General features: G+C 41.1%; 1 protein-coding gene across 1 annotated transcript in view; it reads left to right on the top strand.

Annotated features, from left to right (window-relative positions):
• Window positions 1-5,134: 5,134 nt before the first annotated feature.
• DKK2 (dickkopf WNT signaling pathway inhibitor 2) overlaps window positions 5,135-25,609 on the top strand; it is a 53,516-nt gene continuing 33,041 nt past the window's right edge. Inside the window, exons 1-2 of the mRNA XM_069012102.1 lie at window positions 5,135-5,680; window positions 20,367-20,575. Of these exons, the coding sequence (XP_068868203.1) occupies window positions 5,545-5,680; window positions 20,367-20,575 (345 nt within the window). The 5' untranslated portion in view covers window positions 5,135-5,544. The remainder of the gene's footprint in view (window positions 5,681-20,366; window positions 20,576-25,609) is intronic.

Here is a 25,609-nt window from a genome sequence, read left to right as displayed (position 1 = left end):
CATTAATCTGGCTGAGAGCCTGTGATCACAGCCAGCCTTCCCTGTACCATCCATTGCTTGGCCTTCTGACTTCAGCAATTTCTTCTACTCCCGTGCTGGCCCCCAGAACTGTGGATGCTGCTGTTGTGTGGCCTAAAAGAACCCTTTTTCTGCTGTCATTTGTGTAAGATTATTTTTGTAAACATTCCTAACTGTTCATGTAAAATTATTTTCTTCTCCTGGTTTTTCACATGGTCCTATGGAAAGCTGAACCAGCTCAGCTGAAAGATGGCATGGGAAGAAGGAAGTATGAGGAAGGAGTTGCCTAAACTGGCTCTGATGCTATCAATTGAAAAACTGGAACTGGAGCTTCAGTGTATAGGTCTATAGCATGTTGGCTTAGCTGGCAAAACCAATTTCCTTGTTCCTGCTTTGCCCCACCAGCATTCAGTGACTTGTCCTATCTCATGTGCCACCTGAGCTAACTTCCTAGGGTTAGTAATGACCTTGCTACTGTGCTTCTAGACTTTAATACAGAACATGCAAAACATGAAATTGGTCTGCATTCTTATGAGTTTTTATGTGTGAATTCTTTGTCTTAAATGAGACTTTTCTAAGTATAGGTATTGAAGGGGAGAAGTACCTGAGCTTGCTGGATGTTGTATCTGGTGATCATCCTTCCAGCTCTGTTTATTTTACATATCAATGATTTTATATAAGAAACTATGAAACAAATGCAAGCTTTGTGTACACTAAGGACAGCAGCAGACTGGACCTCATCTATAAGAAGTGGTCCAACCATTGCTGCATGGAGCCCTCTGGGAACTCGTTTATCCTGCAGTACTGTGCAAAATTTGCACTCTTTTGCCTACATCCTGTGCTTTGCTTGTACTACAGGACTAAATATTGACCTTCTTAATTTCCTCTCTTTGTCAGACTTTGTTTATGGCTCAGAAGCAGCACATGGAGGGTGGAGAAGCTCACATTTTTTCCTGCTTGTATTAGCCATTGGGTCTAGATCAAGAAATATGTGATCAACATTTATTAAACATGATCAATTGCAGACATGTAAGTTCATGTCACTTCCACTAACATTTTTCCATTTAAACTCTTAATTCTCCCTCTTGTGACCTCAAAATGGGAATTTATCCCAATCCACTAGCATTTGAACATTTCTGACATTATAGACAGAGATTTGTGGGTGTCCAGGGTCTAGAAGATCTCAAGCCAGACCAGCAGGTCCCAGATCCTTTAATGTGAACTTCAGGGACTTTTTTTACAAAAAGAAACATTAATTTCAGTGAAAGCTGACTCTATTTTCAGGGGGGTTACAGGCTGAAATGTGTGCCTGTACTGAGCTGTGTAACAAGCAGAGCATGTGGAAACTCCCACTGAAAAAGCCAGAGCAGGGAGACCTCTGCTCCAGTACCGTGATTATTTTATAAGGACCTGAATCATATTATGCCTGATGATTTGTTAAATTTGCATTCAAATTTGAGTTCAAAGCTGAAACTGTGGCCAGACTAAAGTCACCTGGAGTTTTGCCTTTGACTTCAAAGGGCCACACTTTTTATCCAGTTCTACAATTGCTGAGTGATTTGAAGGAGCTCTTTTTCAGCTCCTCTGCAGAGACAGGTCTATTTGATGTACAGCTCTCTGCCATGGCAGCAAAATCCTTTATCTATGAGGTTTCTGTGCTCCTCTCACTTATTCCTTCTCCTGAAGTTATAAATCTCTGTTTAGGGCACCAAAATCCTTCTCTGAAACAGCTGGTACTGATTTCAAAGATGCTCCAGGTAAAGAAGAAACATCAGCGGAGCAATATAATTCCTGTTGGCAGGCATTTTCCCCATAATATTAAAAAAGGAGAAATGGATCTTTTCTCTCTGTCATGCTTGTTTCTTAGAAGAAAAAGCATGCAAGAAATATCAAGTCCATCCCCAAAGCAGTGACCAGAGACACTTGCCATCACACTCCATCCTGTCCTGGGAAATATAAGACAGGTAGGAGAACTGCAGAAAATGGTGGTGGGAAGGGGTGCAGGATTTCCCTGTGGAGTGATATGGATGGATAGGATAGTGGGTTTTAAAAGTCACCTACAGTAACTCTTAGAACAATGCTGTCCCACTGCAGTCCTCATGGCTGAAATACCTAACTATGCTAATAGGCAGGATACTTAACAGCTTTCCTTCTTCCTTCCTCCCCATCCCAAAACTGTTATGGAGGCCCTGGCTGTTCTCTTAGCTCAAATAATGTTTGACAGTTCAGTAACGAGACAAAAGACAACCTTCTTTTTTTTTTTTTCTTTTTTAAATCCAGATAATTTAATACAATAAAGAAGCAAAGACATCAAAGCAAAGAACCATATACATTGTACAAAGCGTTGGGAATCTGTTCTCTTTTCAGAATTTTGACATGTGCTATGTACTGTGGTTACAGCTATTAAGAAAATACAGACATCTTTCCGTGCAGTCCTCTTGCTATTTAAAACAATAATGTGAAATCTGTTTTGATGCTGCACAGAGACACACACACAGCTTTATTGCTGGCTTTAGTGAAGGTGGGTACAATACGTTGGCCTTGTTCTTCATTAGAGCAAGAGCGTGGCAGTTCAGTTGGAATGAGAGACATGCATTAGATTTATGACACAGTGCAAGTTTTGTGTATGCAGACTGCTTTCTTGTTCCGTCTTCAGAGCTCTGCTTAACTTCTTTTGAAGCACGTTTCATTATCCTTTATTGCCTGGGAGGGTGTTTTCAGAGACTTTCCTGCCCTACACCATAAGATTTAGGCAGGAATGCTATTGGGACATAACATGGAAATGCACAGGATCTGCTCTTATGATCTCTGATATCTAGAGGTCACCACGTAAGCCTGTGCCAGCATCATCTCTAATCAGCACAACAGTTCCTGAAACAGTTGGTGGAAGGGACCAATGTTCTAACATTGCTCACAATTTTTCAGAAAATGTCTCTTTTATGGACAAGTGATGTCCATAAGACCCCCAAGCTCCTATTTACCTTCAAGCAGTTAAATTATACACAGACTTGAACACAGGGAGTAACATAATTTTGTCCTCTTGGGTGGAGAGGATGAGCTGTAAGTTATGTTTTCTACTGGGATTCCAGATTTAACTGCCTGGCTTGTTTATTTTAGAAGTTGAGACTGAGTTATCTTAGTTAGCAAGTTGATTATGCTTAATAGGCTCAGGTTGTTTTAATTATCATCCCCATAAGTGTTTTACAACAGTGGGGAGATGGTTCTAGAAGATTACTAAACACTGAATTAATGAGAAGGGGTGGGGTACGAGGTTTCAGATGGGGAGGGCTGAATGGTAGTTGCTGTGCTGTATTATTTAGCAGTTTATAAATGAATTGTTTTGTCATATTATGTTGCCTGTCTGCAGGTTTAGGTGAACTTTTAAGTGTGAAAATAACATTTTCAAACAAATTTAATAGGCAGGCAGTGTCAAATTCCAAAATCCCTCTTCTTCCTTAGGTAGGAAGGTGAGACAACAAGACTGATATTAAAAATAAATAGGTATTTGTGAAAATGATGTGTGCAAACACCAGGTCAAGGTTCTCTTGAGAAGCTTTCCAAGTGCCTGGGTTATCTCAGGACCATGAACTTTCTAGTTTAGTAGGGATATATGGTAGATAGGAAAATTTAACAGACCATTTTCAATACAGGAGAGAAGTTCTTTCCTATCAAGTATAAACGTAGTTGTACTTCCCCCTGAACACGTTCTGATCTCTACTTGTGGGTGAAAGCTTTGGAAATAAACATTCATCTCTTATGAAGGCTTCTAATGTGAACAGTAAAACTTTGTGGGTTTTTTTTCCCTTTGGTTATGAACCATGATGGGCTACACAAAGAAAGGAGACCATATTTGGTAAGGATCAGACTTTGTTTCTAGCAAATTTTATTAATATAAATAATGTGTCTTATTGCTATAAAGTATTGGCTAAAGCGACAGGCTAGACATTGACTAAAGAGATAGGCATCCATCAACAACAAAACTGTGAACCAGACCAAGGAAATATAAGCAAAGGAATGGGGTTGTTTTCGTCTTGAATCTTTAGATGGATTCCTGAGATTATTTAGTGCTCTTTTAGTTGCTTAAGTTCCCATTGAACTTGGATTTGTCTTGATCTAGTCCATTCCAGACATTGTTACTTAATCTTTTACATATTCCAAGATGTTGCTTGGATTACTAACCAGACTTTTTTATGCTGTCAGCCATAATTTCCCCTGGAATAGCTGCCTTGTTGCATCCAGATAAACATCTTCATATGAAGAATATTTATTGTTGCCCAACATGGAGAAATTCCAGCTCCTACTCCAGTTGGAATGACAAGATTTTCAGACAGCAGTAGTAACTTCTAAGTAAACTCTTACATAGAAGATATAGACTCATATGAAAATCATATTTATAATCTGCAGATATTCCCTGTGGAAAGGGGATTTTAGGACTGATGCATCTCTGGTTTGGTGAGCCCATAATGTCAGGCTGAAATACATTCAAGTCACCTGTGCTAAGTGCACAGCTGAACCTAACACAGCTGAAGGAGGACTTCTTGGAAATATATGGGTCACAAGTTAATAGCTGGAAAATATGCCATAGTCTAACAATTGGAAAATATATTTGCTATGCTGCTTTTTGGTATGGAGCTGGTAACATGGCAAAGGAGGGAGTGACAATTACATGTAATGCATAACTGAATACAACAGTTTCTCATTTGCCACAAGAAAAATTCAATTAACATTTCAAAAAGGCATTTTATACTTTTCAGATGAGACTGGGATTCCAAATGTAATATATAATCTGTAAGTCAGAAGTTCATTTTCCTGATATGTTATGTCATTTTTGAGCATATCTAGAGAAACAGGATTAATACTAAACTTTCCTCCATCTTTTTATTTGTTGCTTCTTTTGGAATAACTGTACTGCAATTTTTATTAATTATGGAGAATAATAATCATTATCATAAAACAGGAACCCCATGTTCTGTGCATCTCTAATTTGTATCATGTGACTAGGATACTTCATTATTACCATTGGCAGTAGCAACAGCAGTTCTTATTCTTTTCATATGAATCAGGCTTTATTAGCATCAGGCCAAATATTATGGATTATGACAGAGTAAGACTCTTTAAGCATGTGGGTAATGATGCATTGCAGGGGCACGAATGAGCAAAAAAGAAACTGCAGTAAACTTTGGGTAACCCTGTGTTTTAATGCAATCCTGTAAAGTTTCAAGCACATGTTAAACTGCTCATGTGAATGGTGAAGCTGCTGGCTAAGAGCTGAATTATCTGTCTAGAACAAGAGCATGGTTTTAAAGGGGAGCTGCCAGTCTGTGGCCTAGGAGGCACAGGTGACCCGTGAAATATCTCCACGTATCTAAGGAGAGCCCCCTGAAGGAAGTCACTGAGTATCCTCCAGTCAAGTGTTAGCATGGGACAAACCTGCTTGCTGCAAGCACAATTTCCTCAACACCAGCAGGGCTCCATTTCCAAATAGCTGCTGCTTAAATGGAGACAGATGAGCCCTCCTAAAAGGACATGATGCAGAAGATCCTTGCCCAGGTCCCCATGCTAGAAGACATTCAGAGACATGTGTTGGTCCAGTTCACTCAGTGGTGTGTAAGGAGGGAGAGGTTCTTTCCAAAACAGGCAAGAGCATGTCCAAACCGTGATGGTACTGTGTATATTACTACATTTCTTAAAGCTTCTGGGCATTTATTTTTTGGGTTAGAAATCTCTTTTTTCCCCCCAAAGAAATATGAAAACTCGTATGAAAATGTTCTTGATACACTGTGTCTTTTATACTTAGCTGAAGCAACAGGACCTCGGTAACTTCCAAGTCTAGCTTTGCTTTAAATGCTGCTCACTGGACTAGGTATTTCTATTCCCTAATTCAGAACATTTCGTTTCCTGGACTCAAAAAAAGGAACTCTCAGAAAACAGAAAACTACAAGATTCAGAAGGCTTGAGCATGAATCACAACGAATACCTTTGTGAGGAAAATAGCACATGGTAGTGTAAAGAAGCATCTCTTTAACGAGGTGACCACTCTCCACCTACAGAGATGCAGTTGTTGTGTAGCTCACTAGAGGGCATATGGCCGTGCTTTATAATCCTGAAGACAAAGAAATTCTTATTAAATTGGGAGGGGGAGGGTGGGGGGAGGAAAAAAAATGTATGAACCAGATATAGCTGCATTGCAAACAGAATATGTTAGAATTGCACCCACTTATTTCAGTTGCTTATTGGAGTACATGGTTTGGAAAAGAAGTTTATATTAGCCTTGCAGTATGCATATAAGGGCTTTTCCTTACCAGGGAATGGAAGCAGAGGTATGTTCTGCAATTTACTCTGAATTCATTTTATCCTATTCTTTTTTCCTACTGTTTTTTCCTGCTGTTTCTCTGGGAGAAAAATGTAGATACCATAATGATCCCTTCTTATGGAAGCTGCCAGAATAAGCAACTGAGATATTTGCCATAAGGATTTCAGAATATCTAGCATTTCTATTTGTAACCACTTAATCTTGTACACATGTTAAAGGAAATCAATTTTTAAAAACAATTATTTTAGATTTAAGTTTTCTTTAGGCAATAGAAACTAGAGGACCAGTTATTTTTAATATGCCCCTACCTTGGAGCTTTAAAATATAGAGGCATTTGGGTCAGTTGTTTTCATTTGCTGTATAAACAACCCCTAAATCTCCTGAATTTCCTAAGTATTTCCAGTTGTTTTCAATTTTGGGGGTAAAAAAAGACATAATCCAAGTAAGTCTAGCAAAACCAGTTTCCCCCTCATTTTTCTGTTGTGTCTTGTATTAAGCCTGAGTGCAAAGCATTTTGTCCTTTACAAGTGTAGTGAGTTTGCATTTGCTGAAGTAAGAGGACACAGGTCTAGCACCTATCAATTAAGTATGGATGCAGAATGAAATACAGCAGAGGACATTGCTTTGGGACTCCTGGGCCAAATTCTGGGCTTCTTCACTTAGCTTTTGTTTTAGCTCAAACTCTTATTAGTACAAACAGAACTTCATTGAGCAGTGGCCTGTGTTTTTCCAAAACATTGTTCCTCATCATATGCTAACTCTGAAGACCTATATCTAAAAAGGAGCAAACAAAGAAAAAAGTCCAGCAATTCTTTAGGACTAGGCAGTGAAGAGCATTGCAGAGGGACTCTAGCTTTATTGTTTGCTGAGGTTCTTTGTTGCATCTCCCATCCATGTCTAAAGAGGCATGTGGTGAAGTGTTTGTGTGGTCCATGAGTGGCTGCTGGAACCTGTCAGCTCCCCTCTGAAATTCAGTTCAGTTGAAACACAGCTGCTAATTTTTTCTCCCTGACCCATGTCACTTATCATGGCACTGCTCTCTGTTTTTCATTTGTGTGCTCTGGGTACCAGTGTCTGGTCAGCATCCAGCCCCACCTAGGCTTCCAAAGCTCTTTAATTTGCCTTCCACCTCTGATGTATGCACTGTTATTTTTCTGAGCTCACTCCTCTGCTCAGCCACTGCATCACCCCGGATCTGCCTTCGCACAGCTCACATGGCTTTTGTCTCCTGCACTGTTACTGTAGCCTTTTTGAAGTGATAGCTCTGAGTTTCATGGGGAAAAACCATAGTGCATCTGAACAGAGAATGTTAAAAACAGAAGGGAGATAAAAAGCTAAAAATTAGAATACATTACCTTCCTTTATCATTCCTTGAGGTTCTCTTTTGCAACAGTGCCTACAGAAAGAGCTTGAAAGATGCTATGGTCGAATCAGAGGAGAGTCGATCACACTGTGGCTTTAATTATAGCGAAAAAGATGTACAGCATAAACATATGAAAACCAGATATCAATGGCTATATACTCCTCTCATCATATGCCATTTTGATTGGTCTCCTGTTTGGGCTACAAGCTGTGGTGACCCCTGGACTGCAGGCTGGTGGCTTTGAAACAGTGAATGTGAGGGTCACACTGGTGCTGGTAGCAACCGAGGTGGAGCAGCTTTTAGGGCAAAGCACAAAGCCTCTTGGCTAGCAGGGCAGGTTCACCTGCTTTCTGCTGCAGCCAGCACCAGCCAGCCAGCTCACAAATAGCTCTTAGTGCTCAATGATGCTTACCTTGTCACATCTACCATCTGGAGAAGGGATGTGAAGCTGGGAGGTGGCTTGGCAACAGCAACATCAAATAAAAATCTGCTCTGGGAGATGGGGCAGTGGTGGCAGAGCCTCTGCAGTGCATATTTGTCATGTAATTAAAGTCCCTGGGTACATGAGTCTCCATCTCATCTGCATTGACAGAAAACAGCTGGGGTGAAGCTGAGGCACTTCAAAATTGCACGTAGAATCAGCTAGTTACACTAATGAAGGGCTGATACCAACCATCTCCCGCCATTACATTCTGACTCTGAGAATACAACAAACCTGATGCTGTTTAGCCATAACTAAGAAAAAAGGAGTAAAAAATAAAAGCAGTCTCTTTGCTGAAGAAAATAAATTTGATGTATCAAAGTAGCAACAAAACTTTTTTTTTTCCTATATTGTTTCCCTTACTAAAGAGCCCCATTCTGCATCTGCCATGAAGATTTGGATGGTGGGTTGAGATCACACTGAAAGTCAGGGTGGCCTAGATCACAAAAGTTGCATTTCACAGAACATTTGCTATTGATATGTTGGGAAAGTGTCAGACTTGTGGGAGGACTGGAGAGTATTTGCATGATACATTAATAAGAAACAGTTTAGTATACTAGATTACTAAAGCATGGTTAATTTTGAAGCCAAAGCCCACACATTCTTAACTTTGTTTCCCAGCTGAAGAGCCAGTGTGCTCTCATGTATTGTACAGAAACCGGAGTGTTATTCTTTGAAAGCGAAGCCAGTGTTTAGAAAATCCCAAACTGAGCTAACAGCACAGCATATAGGCATCACACAGGATGTTATTTTAAGCTGTAATGGAGAAATGTCAGTACACTCAGTATCTGTGTTTGCAGCATGTGTGTTTTGAAAAAGCAGGTTACATACATACGTTCTTGCTTTACAAGTCTTGTGAAACTGAGATAGTTGCATTTGTCTTGGGAAGTTCAGTACCTGACAAACTGATGGGAGGTCTGCTCAACAGTTCCTAGAGTCTTTAAAAGATGTAGGGACATATGCACCAGTTTTGATGGGGATCTGCTTTTTCAGATGCATTCCTCCTCCCAGGAGCATTTTGAAACAAAATTTTTTGAACAGCAGTTTAACTGAGTTTAACCGAGTTTGCTGTACAACGTCGAGTTTGCTGTACAACATCTGTACTTGTCTTCTGGAAGCATTACTCATCTTTCCCACCTTGAGAAAAGCTGCTGTGATTAGCTGGTCACCTGTAAATTCAATGTTTAGGGCCTGAGAGGTAATAATGTTAACGCCAGAGAGACACTGCATGTGAGTAAGCTTTTAATCATCTTGATTATTTTTTTATTATTATTTTATGGGAGGGATTTTTCTCTCTTTGATAACAAATGCATGGTAACAGACAGTGTCTTTTGCTGATGCAGCAGAGCTCCACCACCCAGACACTTCGTGCTGAGCTCTTGCCTTACAGTTAATGTCCCTGTTACTCTTGAGTTGTAAGTGGTGTCCTTTCAAAAGTGCCTTAGATTCTCACTCCTTTTGTTTGGTTTTTTATACCTCTTTCTGAAAAATACCTAGCTCTGCGAGTAACCATCTGGATGGCTTTGCTGGTTTATTGCTGACTATGTGGGTTGTGTGTAGTAGCAAATGAAAAGAACAGTCTCTTAGCCATTAATTAGTAAATAGTACTGTGCGATTTGGAAGGGTATTTCCATAGAGAAGCTCCCCACTCCTGCCCCGGAGATACTGATTTGATGGTCATCTGTAAGCTGGTGGGGACAGAGATAACCAAAAAACATAGTAAAACCATATCCATGTTAAAAAAATTAATAAAATAGATATATCAGTAAACCCAAATTATTATTTCTTTGATTATTCACAGAATCCCAGTGAAGAACCTTCTCTTGCTCAGTTTTAGATAAAGTATTATGATTTTATCCCAGTAGTGTTCTTGTGATGTATGGAGGCATTGATATAAAAGATTTTTTCAGTAAACCTATACAGAATTTAAATATTTATGTCAGAATTGATGCTTTGCTTTAATAGGACCTATAAATAGAAGTTAGCACTTTCTGTTTCTTTATTCATCATTCCCCTTATTTCAATACTGTGGGCTACTTACTGTTGTTTTGTGAAAAATTCCTCACCAAGAAAGGCTAAGATTTAGCATGTCTCAGTACCATATTGGTTTTTGTTTGGTATGTAAAACTGGGAAGATTGCATAACCCAGACAGAAAGTACAGAGTAGAAGTGAGATATTCTTTCTCACTAGCAATCAGAGCCAAGTCTATGTAGATACATAGAAGTAAAAAATTGAAAATTTTGAAAATATAAGTGAAACATCCAAAATTGATCAGACTGGTGAAGAAAACCGGAGTCAATGTATTCAGCTGCAGGTTTGAAACCTTGGGGATGCTGCCTGCAGTGCCGTGTCCACCTCTGGGGTCCCCACCACAGGAAGGACATGGTCCTGTTGGAGTCAGTCCAAAGGAGGGGCCACCAAATTGATTAGAGGAATGGAGCACCTCTCCTATGAGGAAAGAATGAAAGAATTGGGATTGTTCAGCCCAAACCAGTCTGTGATTCTGTGATTCTATTTAAACTCTTCTCACCCCCCATAAATTGTACCTAGATTATTATCTGGTTTACTTTTTCATGTTGACTGTCTTAATATTTACTCCATTTCTGTAATAGATTTTGCTTTCTTCCTAATAATTTGAATTCCATCGCTTTAATAATTTAATAATTCATTTTTTATTACTGATACATTATACAAAATTGAGATGGCTAGTAGCACCTTTTGTTACAGTCAATCTTTTTGTGGGGATTCCAAAGCCATTGTTATTGAACTGGGCAATATGAGTGATTTTAGTACCTTCTGTTTCAAGACACAAGTTTATATTTTAGACTGTGAACTAATGTTTCAAACCTCTAGGGAAGAATAAAGGATCAAGTCTGGGCTGAAAGAATCAGAAACATGAAATGAGAATCATTCTAAAATGTAACATTTCCATGTTTCCATTAATTTATTATGTTTTGTTCTGAAAGAAAAAAAAAAAAAAGGAAAGTCAAATTCAAAGACCAAAGTCCACATGGCTTTCTACACATAAACTAGCATTTCATCTAGATTATACATGTAAATAAAGTTGCAGCTTGCTCCTAGGACATAAAAAGCAAAGGTCAGATGATGGAAATAAAGGGAAAAACATGTAAGTCTGTTTGTTCTGCATTTCTTGGCAGCTAATATATTCAGTATTCTGGTACTTGTTATGTAGAAAAATAGAGCTGCCTATTGTGGATAACAGCAAATAAGGCAAAGGACCAGTTCTGTTCCTCTTGTAACTCCATCAGTGTCAATGTACTTAAACCAGGAGTTCATTTAGCAGGGGTCTCTGAGTCACCAGTTGAGGTGCAAGTGCTAACTTCTTCTAAGACCCAGAAAAGTTATGCTGAGTAAGGCTGGCAAAAATGTTTGATTAACTCCTTCAGCTGGAAAACTCTGGGACAAAGCAGGCCCTGGAGCACAGTGACAGAAGGAGCCAAGCCTTGGGAAGAAAGCTAAGGCTGAGGTTTACATAGTCATTGTCTTTGAATTGCCAAAGGCCGGAGTGAGGCTAGCTTACCAAATGCCAAAATGGGAGTAAATTTAGATGCTCCCAGGATTATTTGTGCTTTGAGCAGTGAAGCAAGGCCCCTTCTATCAAACTGAGTGGCACACCAAACAGGAGAGCCTCCCTTTTCTTCCCCTTTCTCACCTTTATTTGTCATTTTCTTACACCAAGAGAAAAATGGGGAAACAACTGCAGCCAGGGAGCTGAATATAAAGATACATCAGCAAGAGTAAAACTGCAACACATTGTTCTGACCTTCACAGGTCTGAGCTTCACAGTTGCTCTCCATCACCTGTGCATTAACCCAGGAATGAAGCCTGCATGGTTCACTAAATGGCTATCCTAATTTTACCTTCTTCAAAGGTTTTAGGGAGAAAAAAAAAACTTAAAAAAAAATATTTATCTCTTAATCTTTTAGTTATTTTCTTAAATTGCTTTCTGTATATTGAACAGTCATACAGAGCAGGAAGCAACCTCCCTTTTTTGCAAAGCAGAGGCTCTGCTGTTACCCCGAGAGTGGGATATTTATTACAGCCTCTGATATAACATCCTAGCTCCAAAACCATTTATTTAAGGTAGGTTTGAAAGCCAAAGGATATGAACAAAAATATTTTTATATTTGGTCTTTAATACAATCTTCAGCTGTGACTGAATTTATCAGAGAACATGAAATAAATGTAATAAACAACAATCAGTTTTTTCAGTCCTTATTATAGCTAAGGTTGCACAATGGTTTCCATTCTAACCCTTTTCAACCTCATAATTTTCTACTGCTTTCATGCTAGAGAAGGGAATTTTCCTTACGGTTGTTTTTCTTTGGAAAGTCTGAGTAACTTGGCTCAATATTGCCAAAAATATTGCAAAGAAAATGGGTGTATGTAGGCTTGCTAATTATAGATATTTTTCTTGTTTTAACAACTCTTCAACATATGCAGCTGGGGGAGGGAGAGAGGCTGAAATTTCATCTATTTCCATATCAAGCCTGCCGTCTTTCTGGGCTACCGTGGATTCATGTTTTGGTTTGTGAGTTGTGATCCTCTGGAAAACCACGTGCTGAGCGTTCCCAGTGTAGCTTTCACACGTCCTCCACACGGCGCTTGGTGCTGGGGAGAGCTCTGGTGGGGCCAGCAGCATTCCTGCTCACACACACGGCAGGAAGACAGGGAAATACTGCCTGGCCATTGCTGCTCCTCTTGCTCTGCACATGTGGCTGGCCCCTGTCAGCTCTTGTCAGGGAGACTGGGGGGTTTAGCTTGTAGTCTACCCAGTGTGGGACCTGCAACTTCATTGTGTTTTGCTGAAACTTTCCTTTTGGAAAGTACTTCTTTGTCTGATCAGTGCTAAAATACATACGGCTTTGGGACTGTGGTCAGGTGACGTTTATTTCACTGACATGGTGAAGGCGTTTTGGAGAAAATAATGAAATGGCTTGAAATAATTTAAGATGACTTATTATTGCATTGGCTTTTGAAGCAATGTTTATCAATGGTTATTAATTTTGACGGGCTGGGAGTGCTTCCCTTTGCTTTGTCATCCTTCCAAGAAGTTGGTTATTCCTGCTCCAAAGGGTTAATTGTTGTCAGAGAGGCTGATTGAAATCCTGGACTATGAGCAACCAAGCTAGTCACAGCACAGTGTTGTGAATTAACTCTGACACCATCCTGGACTGTTTTAATCAGGAAAATGAGTTATTTATGAGGAATAACTGTAACATTCAGTACTCATCTTTTTCAAAAAGTATCAGCAGGAGAAAAAATATAAATAAGGATTTCAAAACAGTTTTATTGCATCATTTGCCTTCCTGGTCACAAGGAGCATGGCGTTAGGAATTAGACCCAAAAATACAGAAATCAAAGGATGTGATATTTCTCCTCCTGTTTCCGTGCCCGGGGTTGCACGCTGTGAGCCTGCCTCTCTCCAGGCTGCGGTTGTGCCTCCTGCTCGGGCTGCAGCTGGAGCCACCCGTCGTGACTCAGCCGGGTCAGGCGGCAATTACACCAGTGGCTGTGCTTGCTGACAGTTTTGGGGCGAGGGGAACCTTTGGAGAGGAAGAGGTGAGCTGGGACTGCTTGATGTGGCCAGGCACGACGTCAGCGGGGGGATGCTCTGCAGCCGGCACCAAGCCCCTGCCAGGAGCGTTGTGGTGGCAGCGCAGAGCGCTGGCTGGCCTGCCCTGCATGCTGGGAGTGCCACCGCTGCCAGCACCTCCCTGCGCCACCCCTGCAGGGCACCGGCAGCGTGTCCCACCACAGAGTCGTAGGGGATGAAGGCGGAGGAGGAGTTTTACTTGTCTGGCAGTCTGTCCCAGCACCTGCAGCAGGGTCTCCACGGCACTCTTGGGTCACACCGTCAAGAGGGAAGGAGAAGGAGGAGCAGGGGGACAGTTCCTGGGGCAGGAGTCCCACCTGTGGGCTTCAGTGCAACAAGGCATGAGCGCTAAGGAGGGGTTTGCTGATGGTAATATAGAAATATTACCTGTGGAGGAGGGATTTGTGGAGGCCACGGGCTGCATTACCAGGATTCCTGGATACCTGTGTCAGGCCCCAGCTTGTGCTCTGAGTGCTTTGCTGGGGCCACAGTCCAGGCACGAGACATTCGGTGTCAATGCTGGAGTGAGGGCATCCCCTTGTCCTTGGTCCCCATCCTACCACCAGTGTCTGCACACTCTTGCCCTTCTACTGCAAAGCCTTTCCTGTTGGGAGCGTTTGGTTGTGAAATAAATATAAAAATGGCAAAAAGAGGGCATCAGTGAACCCAAAAGTCATCCCCAGGGAGAGAGGGACGACAGAGGTGAAAGGAGGGGATCCTTAAATGTACTTTTTAAAAAAAAATATATTGTTGAGCTGATTGTAGCCTCAGCAAAAACTAAGTTATTGTTTGATGGTCCTGATTGAATTTTTTTATTTAGAAATTAAATAAAATGGCCCCAGGAGCAATGCTAAGAGAGATTTGGCCATATCCAAATTGTTAAAGTTTATGTGAGGGGCAATGGAAATTCAGTGCAGCTGGTAAACCCAAAAAATAATAACAAAAAACAATACACCTCTGTGTATTAGAATGCCTTTCATATGACAAGTATTCCTAAATGCTTTATATAGAATTAAAAACAGATTTAATTTGAAGAACAGGTAATTTTGTTTGTTTAAGGAAAAGAAAAACATAGGACATTAGACTGAACTAAAGCTGGTGTAAATCAAAAAGTGTTCAACTAAAGTCACGTGGCTTAAAATATAGATACTGTAAAATACACAGGATTGTAATGTGGCCCATAGTATTTTACATTTACAGTGTGTAATTTTGGCCCTTTGGAGTAGGTCAGGTAAAGGATCTCCTCACTACATCCTATTTCCCTTTTGTCTTTAAATTGAATATATTCATTTCTTGTGTTCCTTCATTTCTTGCTTTTGTCTCGACTTCTGCTAAATTCTGCCCTTTCCAATTATTTCCTCTTTTAAAACTTTCATAGTCAAAGGAGGGGGAAGCAAGAGGAAAAAAATTTACTTGTCTCTTCCATGTCTTTCCTGACACTCTTCCCCCCCCCCCGCCAAATCCTATTCTCCTCCCAAGAAAAATGAAAAAAGGCCTCCAATTAATTTAATGGAACTCCCTGGCAAAGAAAAATAAAGAGACAGTAGAAAAGGAATTAAAATATTGATATTTTTCAAGGAAAATACCCCAAATTTAAATAAATTTTATGCATTTTTTGTCAAGAATAAATTGTAGAACTGGAAAAATTCTATAAAACCTTTGTTCGTTTAAGGCCACTCAATTTTCTCATTAAATTTATAAACAAATTTAATTAAAAGAAACACCAAAGCATTTGTGAAATAGAAGAGTGTGTTTGAGCCATTTAAACCTCCGACATTTGCTCAGGGTATGAATACCTGGTTTAGAAATTAAGAGAATCTCTGTGGTGTGTCTTCTCTGCATTGGTGCAAATGAGACAAATGGAAAAAAACCCTATGTTTCTTACAGAAAGCGTGCTAATTTAGCTCCAAAGAGATACAAATGCACATTTCTGTATTGAAATAAATATGGCTTTTATCGTGAAAGGAGAACTGACCACTTGTGGCCCACTGATGTAGTTCTCAGTGTTTGCACTGGAGGTCTCACTAGCGTTTAATGAGCATGGCTCTCTCGGCTGTCAAGCTTCTGTGCCCGGGTTGTAACCAGCACAGCCCCTCCTTCTGCCTACTGGAATTCTTCAGGAAGAAATAGCAGTTAATGTGGAACATATCCTGAGTTGAGGGATAAGTCCCACCTCTGTAGGATCCCAGGAAAACTTGTGGTTATGTATGCAGTGTTGAGGAGCAGGTTCAGTCCCTGCAGGATGGTACTTGGTGAGAGATTTCTCATGACCTTCCCACATGTGATGTAGCACATTGACTGTGGTTTTTTTGGAGTAGTGCTGCTTCCATTATTCTCTATGGTTATCTGCAAAGTGTCCTTTTGGGCACAGTGTACTGTATTGCTCTGGGATGTTCGACTAAACACACACAAAGTATGTGGGCCTTAGCTTTTCCAGGACAGGCATACAAACTTAGTGGAGAGCTTAGAGGTAAACTGTGTTTCTGTGTGGTCTGTAGTGTGACAACCTCTGCTTAGTGCACTCCATGCACTTGGCCACAGTTTTTTGTGGCTGGTTCTCTGGTAGGGGAGCCCCATGGAGAAACAGGATGTGCATTTTAATATTTTAGAAGTTCTTGATGTTTCTCAAAACCTTGACTGTAATGTCACAGTCATAATGAAAAGCAGAGATGCTTCTTGATTTTTTTGCCTCCATACTGTCTATTTAAGTGGATATTGTGAAACAGACTCTCAGGTACATCAGGGTTTGCTGCAATGAGGACCATAGGAAATTTACATCTCTATTTGGAAGTCTGTATTTGACCAGTTTGAGGTAGAAAAGGCATGGGTTGAATGCTAGTTAAAAGTTGGGGACGGGGGGGAAATAAAACAAAAAACCTCCTATCAAACTACCTAATAGCTTGTTTCTCTACAAGTATACCTATGTATCATGCTTTTGTTAAAGGGAGAAAAATAAAAGCTCCTCCTCAACACAGATTTAGTGTCCTGCCCATCTACTTCTGCTTTCTGTGGTCTTGAGTATCCTGTTGGTGTGACAGCAGCTGCCCTGCAGTGAAGTGGGTTGTTGCTTCCTCTGGAGGGAAATGTCTCTCAAGGTAATAAAGCAAAACCTGTTTCCATTTCCCCAGAGATGCTGTGAAATATCTTCCCTTCAGAGCAATGACTCACAAGATAGGGCTTGCCCTGTTGGAAAGTTACCCATTTCTATTTCCACTATTTTAAAATTAATGCCTGGAAACTTAGTTGAATACAACTGACTGAAGAACTTCATACTTCACTGGATCTGGACTGATTGACAAAATGAGTTTGGGGTACCTCTTCTGAGATAGCTGAAAAGTTTTGATCGTTCCTCCCCAGTTTTCTTCAAATTTCTAGATGTTATGAATATACAGGATCTTTTTTATTTACATCTAAGGACTGGTAATGTGGCTTGCATTTTACATTTATTACCATAAGTAAAAATTCTAATAAGGTATTAATAGACATACATATAATTAATTTAGAGTCTTCTTACTATCTGATCCTTTAAGTGCTGTATGCCTCTTTTAGTACCACACATGTCCATTTATTTCAAGAAGAGCTGTATGATATTTGCATGAGGTCATTGTATTGTGTTTTTATTGTCATGAATTTTCTTTGCATGTCTCATCAAATTATTTTGTTCGCTTTGTCATCTTCCCTTATTCCAAGAAACTCTGGTGGATAATACTCTACCACTGACCTAAAAACTTGTGTTCCTTCCTGGGTAAGAGAAACACAGGTGAGATAACAACTTTCCATGACATTACCTATTAGAGGTTTTCCTGTGAGCATTGATAGCTGTTTGCTTTTGGGTTTAGCAGGGCTGAGGCACCATGAGGGCTGGGTGTCAAAAGCCAAGTCAAAAACAATCAAAAAACACTGGCTTAAATCTCTTTCCTGTGAAATTGCAAATTGCTTTCTGATTTTTTGGAAACATTTCCATAAAAATGTCTTCAAGCATTACCAAGGATGAAGTCAGAAAGGTAATTTTAGTTTATTTAAGGCTGCACAAAAATAGAAAAAAAAGGAAATGCTGTGAAGAAGGCAAACTTGAGGATTTTTTTTCATTCTTTGCTCTTTGCCAAGCTGAGTACAGAAAAAAAATTAAATTTTAATTCTGAACCTAAGTTTTTGAAATTGAGTGCAATAAAATTTCTTCCAGTTTCAAACCCAGTAAACATGAACTCATCTGAAGCCTGAGTCAGAACAAGTGCCATTCTCTTTAGCAAAGAGTTTAAAAGTCCATCTTGGGGCTGACATGTCATTTCCGTTGTTACTTAAGAAAAAAAATAGTAATGATCCCCTAAAGTAAGAGATCATTTGATAAGGAAGATAAAAAAACCAAAAACTGCCACAGGAGATGGGTTTAAATCCTCTCAAACAATTCTAAGGTTTGAGCTGTGGAAAAAGATACAAATGACTCCACTCTTCACAACATGCTCTGTTTGATATAATACAACCCATAACGTTATGACACATTGCTAGCAGTCACATAACACTAGCTAGACAACATTTGAAAAACCTTATCCAAGGTGGTGTGGTTCCTGGAGCATTCCTGCAGAGAGCTCCCAAGTCCTCAGGAGGGCTTCCGCTCACTGCGCGGGAGCAGCAACACGGGAGGCCAGAACAGTGCCTGGCTCCTTCCTGGTTTTTCTTGCCTTGGCAGCTGCCGTTTGCACGGCAATTGATTTAGAATAAATGACATTTCAAGTGCACATTTCTTCTTCCACCCCTTCTAGTGTGCAAGAGGGGTAGAGTAACAGGAAATGATTGATAGATTAGAGGAAGGACCCTTCAGAAGAGGGGAAAAGCATGAAAATTCTCTTCACTGTTCCCAGACAAAGTAATATTCATACAAGAGCACGTGGGACAGCAAGAACGCTGTTCCCCTCACCATCTTTTGTTCCCTCCACCCCACTTCACATGTCCAGGGGAAAGACAAGGGCTTGTAGCTTCTTCACTGCAGTAACCAAGAGCCTCATGGTGATGTTCTCTGCTTTGTTCTAGATCTTTTGCAGGGAAAAGTTAAGAGCTGTACAGTTCTGTTAATTTATGCTCTGTGTCCCTGTTTACCTTCCTTTTTCTGAAACGCACTGTTTTGGTGCTGCAGCAAAGGTGATGCCTTGGCTGGTGTGCGTGTAGTTCGTAGCACTTGGGGGTTTTGTGACAATCGGAGTGTGCTTATGCCAAAGAAAGAAGGCGGAGACAAAGTAAATGTCTTGCGTTGACGGTGTCTCTGTGGCACTGAAAAGGGTCAGGTGTGGGAGCAGTGCAGCACAGCCTTCTAGGCTGGACATGCCCTTAATTCGGGCAGCGGACTCCGCTGGCTCCGGCACCAGGTTTGGCAGGATTCACCTGCCGGCCCCATGCCCTCCCAGCTCTGCGGGAATGACAGGTTTTGCGCGTCCTGGCGTTTCGGGGAGCTGGAGCACCCCGACACACGTCCCAGTGTGGCAGCCCGGTGCCGGGGACGGGGCACGGCGGGGCTGAGCCCCCGAGCGGGGCTGGGCAAGGCAGGAGCCGCAGCCGGGAGCGGGGCACGCCCGGCCCGGGCTGACCCCGCCGGAGAGAGGGGGAACCCGCCAGGCGGGGGGGAAAGGGGGACGGAGGGGACGGAAGTCGCTGTGCGGCGTGTCCCGCCCGGGGATGGGGGGTGCACCCGCTGCTGTAATAATAAGGGGGCCAGCGGGAGACTGCGAGACCACCGAGTGCGAGGGGCAGCAGCGCAGGAAGCCCGAAAGGGGCTCTGCCTCCCCTGCCGGGTCCCGGCGCTCTCGCCGCGGGTGGGGCCGGTCCCGGGGCTCTCCCGCCGCCGGATGCCCAGAACCCCTCGCCCCGCACCGGCCGGGCTGCAGGAGGAGGAGGAGAGGAGGAGGAGGAGGAAGAGTAGGAGGAGACGGGGCGCTTTCACTCCTGCTGACTGCAGAGGCTGAGGCAAAAGACAGAAAAAGGAGGAGGGGAATAAAAAGTAAAGAGGGGGGAGAGAGAGTGAAAGAAAACTAAGCCCAGCTTTTGCCGGTGCTGCTTGGATTGGATCTGGTTTGAGTTTCCTCTCTGCTGGCTTGAGGAGCAAGAGAAGGAGGAGTGGGGGGAAGTAACTCTCTCACTCTTCCTCTGAAGCTTTAGTAAACGTGCTGGTGCCTGCGCTGGCGGGGAGCTGCCCGGGTGCAGTTTCCTCGCAGCTTATTGCTCTCAGTTTCTAAAGAACTGCCTGGACTTCTCGAGGACCTGGAGGAAAAAGACATCACAGACCTGACTGTTGCTCAGTGCCTATAGACTTGACACTTTTTTTTTTTCTTTTCCTAGGGGATTCTTTTTAAAAATTATTTTTCTCCCGTGTCTCTCAAAACAGCAGTGCCTTGAGTGGCTTTGAAATCCGTTGCTTCCGTAACAACTTCAGGAGATATTTTGAAAAACTTCCCCCCCACCCCCCGTTTTCATTGCCAAAAAAAAAAAAAAAAAAAAAAAGGAGAAAAAAAGATAATCCTTTTGGGGGAGGGGAGATGATCGTGCTGATGTGGAATAAGTGCTCCTGCTGTCTCCTCTTACTAGCCGCGGTCCTGATCGTGGAGAGCTCCCAGCTAGACAGCTCCAGCTCCAAGGTGAACTCCATCAAGTCCACCCTGATGGGGGAGGCTCCAACTCAGGCAACCAACAGATCTACAGGCATCCACCAGGGACTGATGCTTGCTAGCAGTAAGAAGGGCAAAATGCTAGAGCAGATGGGAAAACCTCCCAAGCACTATCACCGGCAAGGAGAGGTAGGACATCACTTCATTGCTCGAGTGTCTGTCCATCTGTGTGCTGTATGTAAATAATTGCTAGTCTTTCCCCCACATTGTTTCCAGAGCTTTAATGTGCTAAATTAATTAATTTACTTAATTGGGCTCGCCCAGGACAATATCATCTCATAACTGGTGTTAAGAACTGTGCAAGTGGGAGTTGGGAGGTTTAAACCATTCATTTTTCTCTAATGGTTAATAACTGATGGAAGAAAGAGCAATCTAAAAAACTATCATCTTCAGCATTTCTTTGTTTGACTCCTTCAAAAGGCTGCCAGAAGCAAAGGAAGAAATTTCTTGCTGACCCTCAAGACAATAAATGAGTTGAATTTGAATAGGTGAGGAAAATTTGAACGTGAATTAAAACTTCACAGCAGTGAAACAAACTTGGTTTTAGAAATCACACCTGGCTAGTTGGTCTTTGGTATCTTGATCCTTGGTGAGAATAAAAAAGCATGCTATGCCAGTGGTATAGTTTAAGGTATAGTCATTTGTTTCATAAGACAGAAAACAAATTCTAGGTTTCTTGTACACAATATGCTTGTCCACAATATAGTGGTTTTATTTGGTTATGAGAGTTTGAATGTAAAGAAGAGAGAAAAGGTTATAGAAAAAAAAAGGTTATGGGGAAAAAAAAAAAAGACCCTGACTTGCTTGTGCAGTCTTCTTTCCTCTCTATACTGCCTGGAAACATGAAAGTCGGGTAGAAAATAGTCTTCATTCAACTATCTTTGTGCTAAGGTATAAAGCAGCATTTTAAGCCATCAGTCCTGTGCTTCCCTCTCAAGTCTTAACTTGGATGGTATGAATGTTGCAGGCTGTGATGTTGAAGGAGGTAGACTTCTTCAGAAAATATAGATTTTATTGGGTCTTATTAGTATCTCTAAATGCAGCTGCTTTTCATAAGCAAGAGTGTAGCAGCAACAGAGCTGCCAACATTCAGCACTAAAAAGGCAAAATGCTCAATGCCTGAAGGGTCTGTACTTGCTTAAATTTTCCTTATAGCAGCAGAGAAGCTGAAAATTCAAGTAATCCACTGAACTTGCTAAAGTGTTTCACATTAGCTTCCTAATAATTGAATGTTATCATTTGGTTTTGTGTGCAGGCTTAATAACAGTAGAGGTAGTTTTATTTTTTTGCGTGTGAGAAATTTGTTTTTAAACTCCTCCAAGCTTTCTTTCCCTAGCCACTCAACTGTTTTATAATTTACCCAGAATTTGGTTGCCTCTCCTTACCTCTAAGCAAAGTTTAGCAAGAGATGCTGTAATGATGTTTCGTATTACTAAAGTACTGTGCTCTTTTCTAGTTCACATTGTACTAATTACTCTGTTGAATCACCTTGAGGAGATATATGTTATATGTTCTCCTTGGATTTTCTTTTGTTTTCAATGTGTTCACAAAATGTCAAAATACAGGTCCTATTTTCCCACTGAGTGTTACCAGTCTCATGAGTTTTGTGAGTCTGTGCTGCACAACCTTTGCCTTTTGGGGAGGTCTTGCCACCTTCCGCTGTGTACCGCATCCTCAGTGCTTCACTGTGTATTCAGTGCAATGTTGAGAGGAATTGATTGTAATTCACCCAGTTCCTGAAAAACAATTTGTGCCGCCCACTGGTTGTATTTGCAAGATTTGCCCCTAACTTGCCAGCCTGGATTGGGATTTTCTGGGCACTTTTCGTTACTGGCTTGAACTCACAAGGCACACTTCAAGTGAAAGGCAGCACTGTAAGTATCTGTAGTGGTAGAAGAGTCGTCATGCATGTTAAGATTTCATGTTTGTAGCATAAGCAAAGACCCCCAGAGAATTGGTGGCTGTGACTCCCAGGGAGCGAAACCTGACCTCCCATCAAGGGCTGTCAGCACTGAATTTACCCTCTCTCCCTGAGATTCTGTCCCCAGATCCTATGTGGCCTCACACAGATGTATGTGAAAATGACACAGATTTGCTCCCAATAATTCTAGATGCTACTTTTGGCCATCTGCCTGAAGCAACGCAGTTAACTCAGAATTGCAATAAAAAGAAGAAAAGAATGGAAAAAACAAGGAAAACAAAATGAAAGAGAGGAAAAGAGAGGAAAATAAAAGAGAGGAGAAAAAAGAGAAGAAAGGAAAAGAGAGGGAAGAGAGGAGAAGAAAAGAAAAGGAAAGAAAAGAGAGGGAAGAAAGAGAAGGAAAGAAAAGAAAATGAAAGAAAAGAGAAAAGAAAAGGAAAAGAAAAAAGAAAAGAAAAGAGAAAAGAGAAAATAAAAGAGAAAAAGGAGTATCTTTTGTGAAAATGTTTTCTCTTTGGTGATACTTCCAGCTGTAGGGCTGGTAAGCCGCTGCGTTTTTTAACAGTGGTGTCACGCATATCAACCAATTGACATGACATTTTCATAATCTTTTTTAAAGTACTTTCTTATTATGTTAGTGCTTGATTTGTTTAGATTATGGGACTTTGCACTGAGGTTTACCATGCCACTTGCGAAAGAGCAGGCCTATGCTTTTCTTTCTAAAACAATCTGTTGAATTAGTGGAATTTGTAATGTCTCAAAAGTAAGTGTCTTTTGAACCGTGGCAACATTAGATGGTGAGTTGAGTGTCTTGTTTACCACTAGGAAATAGTTTTAGTAAGGACCAAGGATGTGCAAGTTAAAGAAAAATTAATAGAATTTTGCTGTTGTGATGGCTCTGAGCTGTGCTTTCAGCTCTGCACATACACGTGGTGGAAATCACCAAAACTGATGAAAGGACCATCAGCCTACAACCTATTTGCTTTCCAATTATGTTAATTCTCAGGACTAGGAACAACTTGGAAGTGTTTAATCAGCAATAAATCAACTGATACAATAGTTCATGGCTTATCTGAAGTGTTGATGTTTTTCAGCTGGTAGTTACAGTGCTTCTGCCCAGAAAGGGAAGATCCAGCGCTCTCTTGTCAGGCAAAGTTCCAGTTCAAATTAATGAAAATACTCAGATGAGCAAAGCAAGCTGATCCAGCTTGCAGAGAGACTGGTGGGGCAAATGTGGACTTTAGTAAGACTTAACATTTTTATGTCTTTCTGAGGAATATTATTTATTTTCTGTTCTTATTCCCTTTACTGCCTTGGATCAGCAGAGAATGAGAAGCACTGATGTGCTAAATCAGTGAGATTTCATTCTCTTCACTGTTCTTTACTGTCACTCCTCCTTTTCCTTTTCTGTAAACTGTTAATGTTTCCCCAATTTCCCAGAGAATCAGAAAGTATCTACAGCATTTGCACAAGGGAAAAATATGCTCAGAAATAGTACTGTACAGTGCATGTTAATCTAGGTTACTTTGGGAGGGTCAGGATTATATACTGTCAACTATTTATTTTCTTTCAAAACTTGATTTAGAGAAATGCTTCTAGGGACATCAGTTCTGTGACCTCTCTGTGAGAGTGTTCTGGATATAGTCCCTCTCTAGATAAATATGATACAGTGAATAGGGTCATAATTGACAGCGAAGATAGATTAATTTTTCTGTGTGTTAGCTATAGCTTCCACTGTGTTTGGGCAAACTTTCCCATGTGAGGGCTTTAGCTCAACTTCAGAGATGCAACTGGAAAGGAAAAATAGAACATATTGTATGGTGATTGGAAAGCGTAGCCATTCCACAGATTCCCGGTTGATGACTTTGTAGCCTCTTTAATTCACTTCACCATCTTTCTTGCCTCTGGGTTGTAGTGCCCTCTCTCCTCTGAGACTTGTCCCCTCCATCAGTGCTGGGGTTTGCATGCCTTCACACTCAACCACCTTTAAAGATCTGGTGGGCTGTGACTTTATTTCCTGCTGTTTTCCTTCTTTAATCCATGGGTGCTATTATCTTCTCCCCTTCTCACCTCCTGGCCACAAGCTGTTTTTTCAGCTCATTCCCCAGCAAGATGTGTCTCTCATTCCCTTTGTCTCTTTGCTGGTCCATAGCTGTTTGGGTTTGTGCTTCCCATTGAGACAGTTCCTTCCCCATGCACATGCTGGGAGCAGTGGCAATGAGGGGAGGAACTGGGACATCCAGGAGAGGGAACTGGAACATCCATGGGGCTGACTAAGACATAATGATGTCTGGAAAAGGGAGAGAGAAGTGAAAATCTGGGACAAGTTTTAGTGCAGCAGAGACACAACAGACAGCTATCAGATAAGTATTCCAAACGCACTTGGTTTAATGTTAAAGACGTGTTTATTTTTTTTAAACTCTATTGCAGCTTGAACTAAGAAGTTTGAGACCACAGAAACCAAACCAAAGAGGCATTTATTCAAATGACTAATTTGATACTGATCTCATACCTATTAACACATGGACATACATGCGTTTCTTGGACAGGACATAGTTACCCACAAGGACTTGCTAGAAAATGTTTGGATGATGCTTTGTAGCGAGTAAAACAGCATGAGATGTAGTAATTGAATGCAGCGCCCTGACAATGCTACAATAAAATGTACCAAAGACACCAAAAATGTAACCACAATATCTTAAATAGCTGGCAACCAAGACAGTAAAAAATTATTTCTTCATGGGATTAAAAATAAATTAATTAAAATAACTAGAAATTACATCCAGCAATAGCTGCCTTTTGTTCTTTTTTTAAATTTTAAAAAAATACAGAATTGCTAAATCTGCAGAGGTCACCAGAGAACTAATTCTTTGCTGTAGCCGTTTGGTGTTAGAAATCTGGGTGACATACTGGTTTACTGGCAGCAGTCTTGCTAAATAACCTACTGGCTTCTCTCTTAATTGCAAAAAATGGGATGCAGAGTATTATCTCCTTCCTGGGTCATCCTTGGTGTCCCCTTCAAATTGTTATTATTAACTGACTTCATAATATAGAGCAAAAGCTCCTATAAAGTAGCTTTACTACAAGTATTTCCTATTAGCTTTGCAACAATGCCTAGAAAATTTCTAGAACTTCATATGCTGCTGGGTGTGCAAGTACTTGGAAAGAGTCAGTTTCTGTGTGGAAAGTCTGTCAGAGCTTAATGACACCACGGAAGATGATGAAGCATGATTAAATTTTCC

Source organism: Aphelocoma coerulescens, chromosome 4 (genome assembly GCF_041296385.1).
Source record: "Aphelocoma coerulescens isolate FSJ_1873_10779 chromosome 4, UR_Acoe_1.0, whole genome shotgun sequence".
NCBI lineage: Eukaryota > Metazoa > Chordata > Aves > Passeriformes > Corvidae > Aphelocoma > Aphelocoma coerulescens.
Note: the sequence above shows the minus strand (reverse complement) of the source record. Positions and strands in the feature narration are given on the sequence as shown.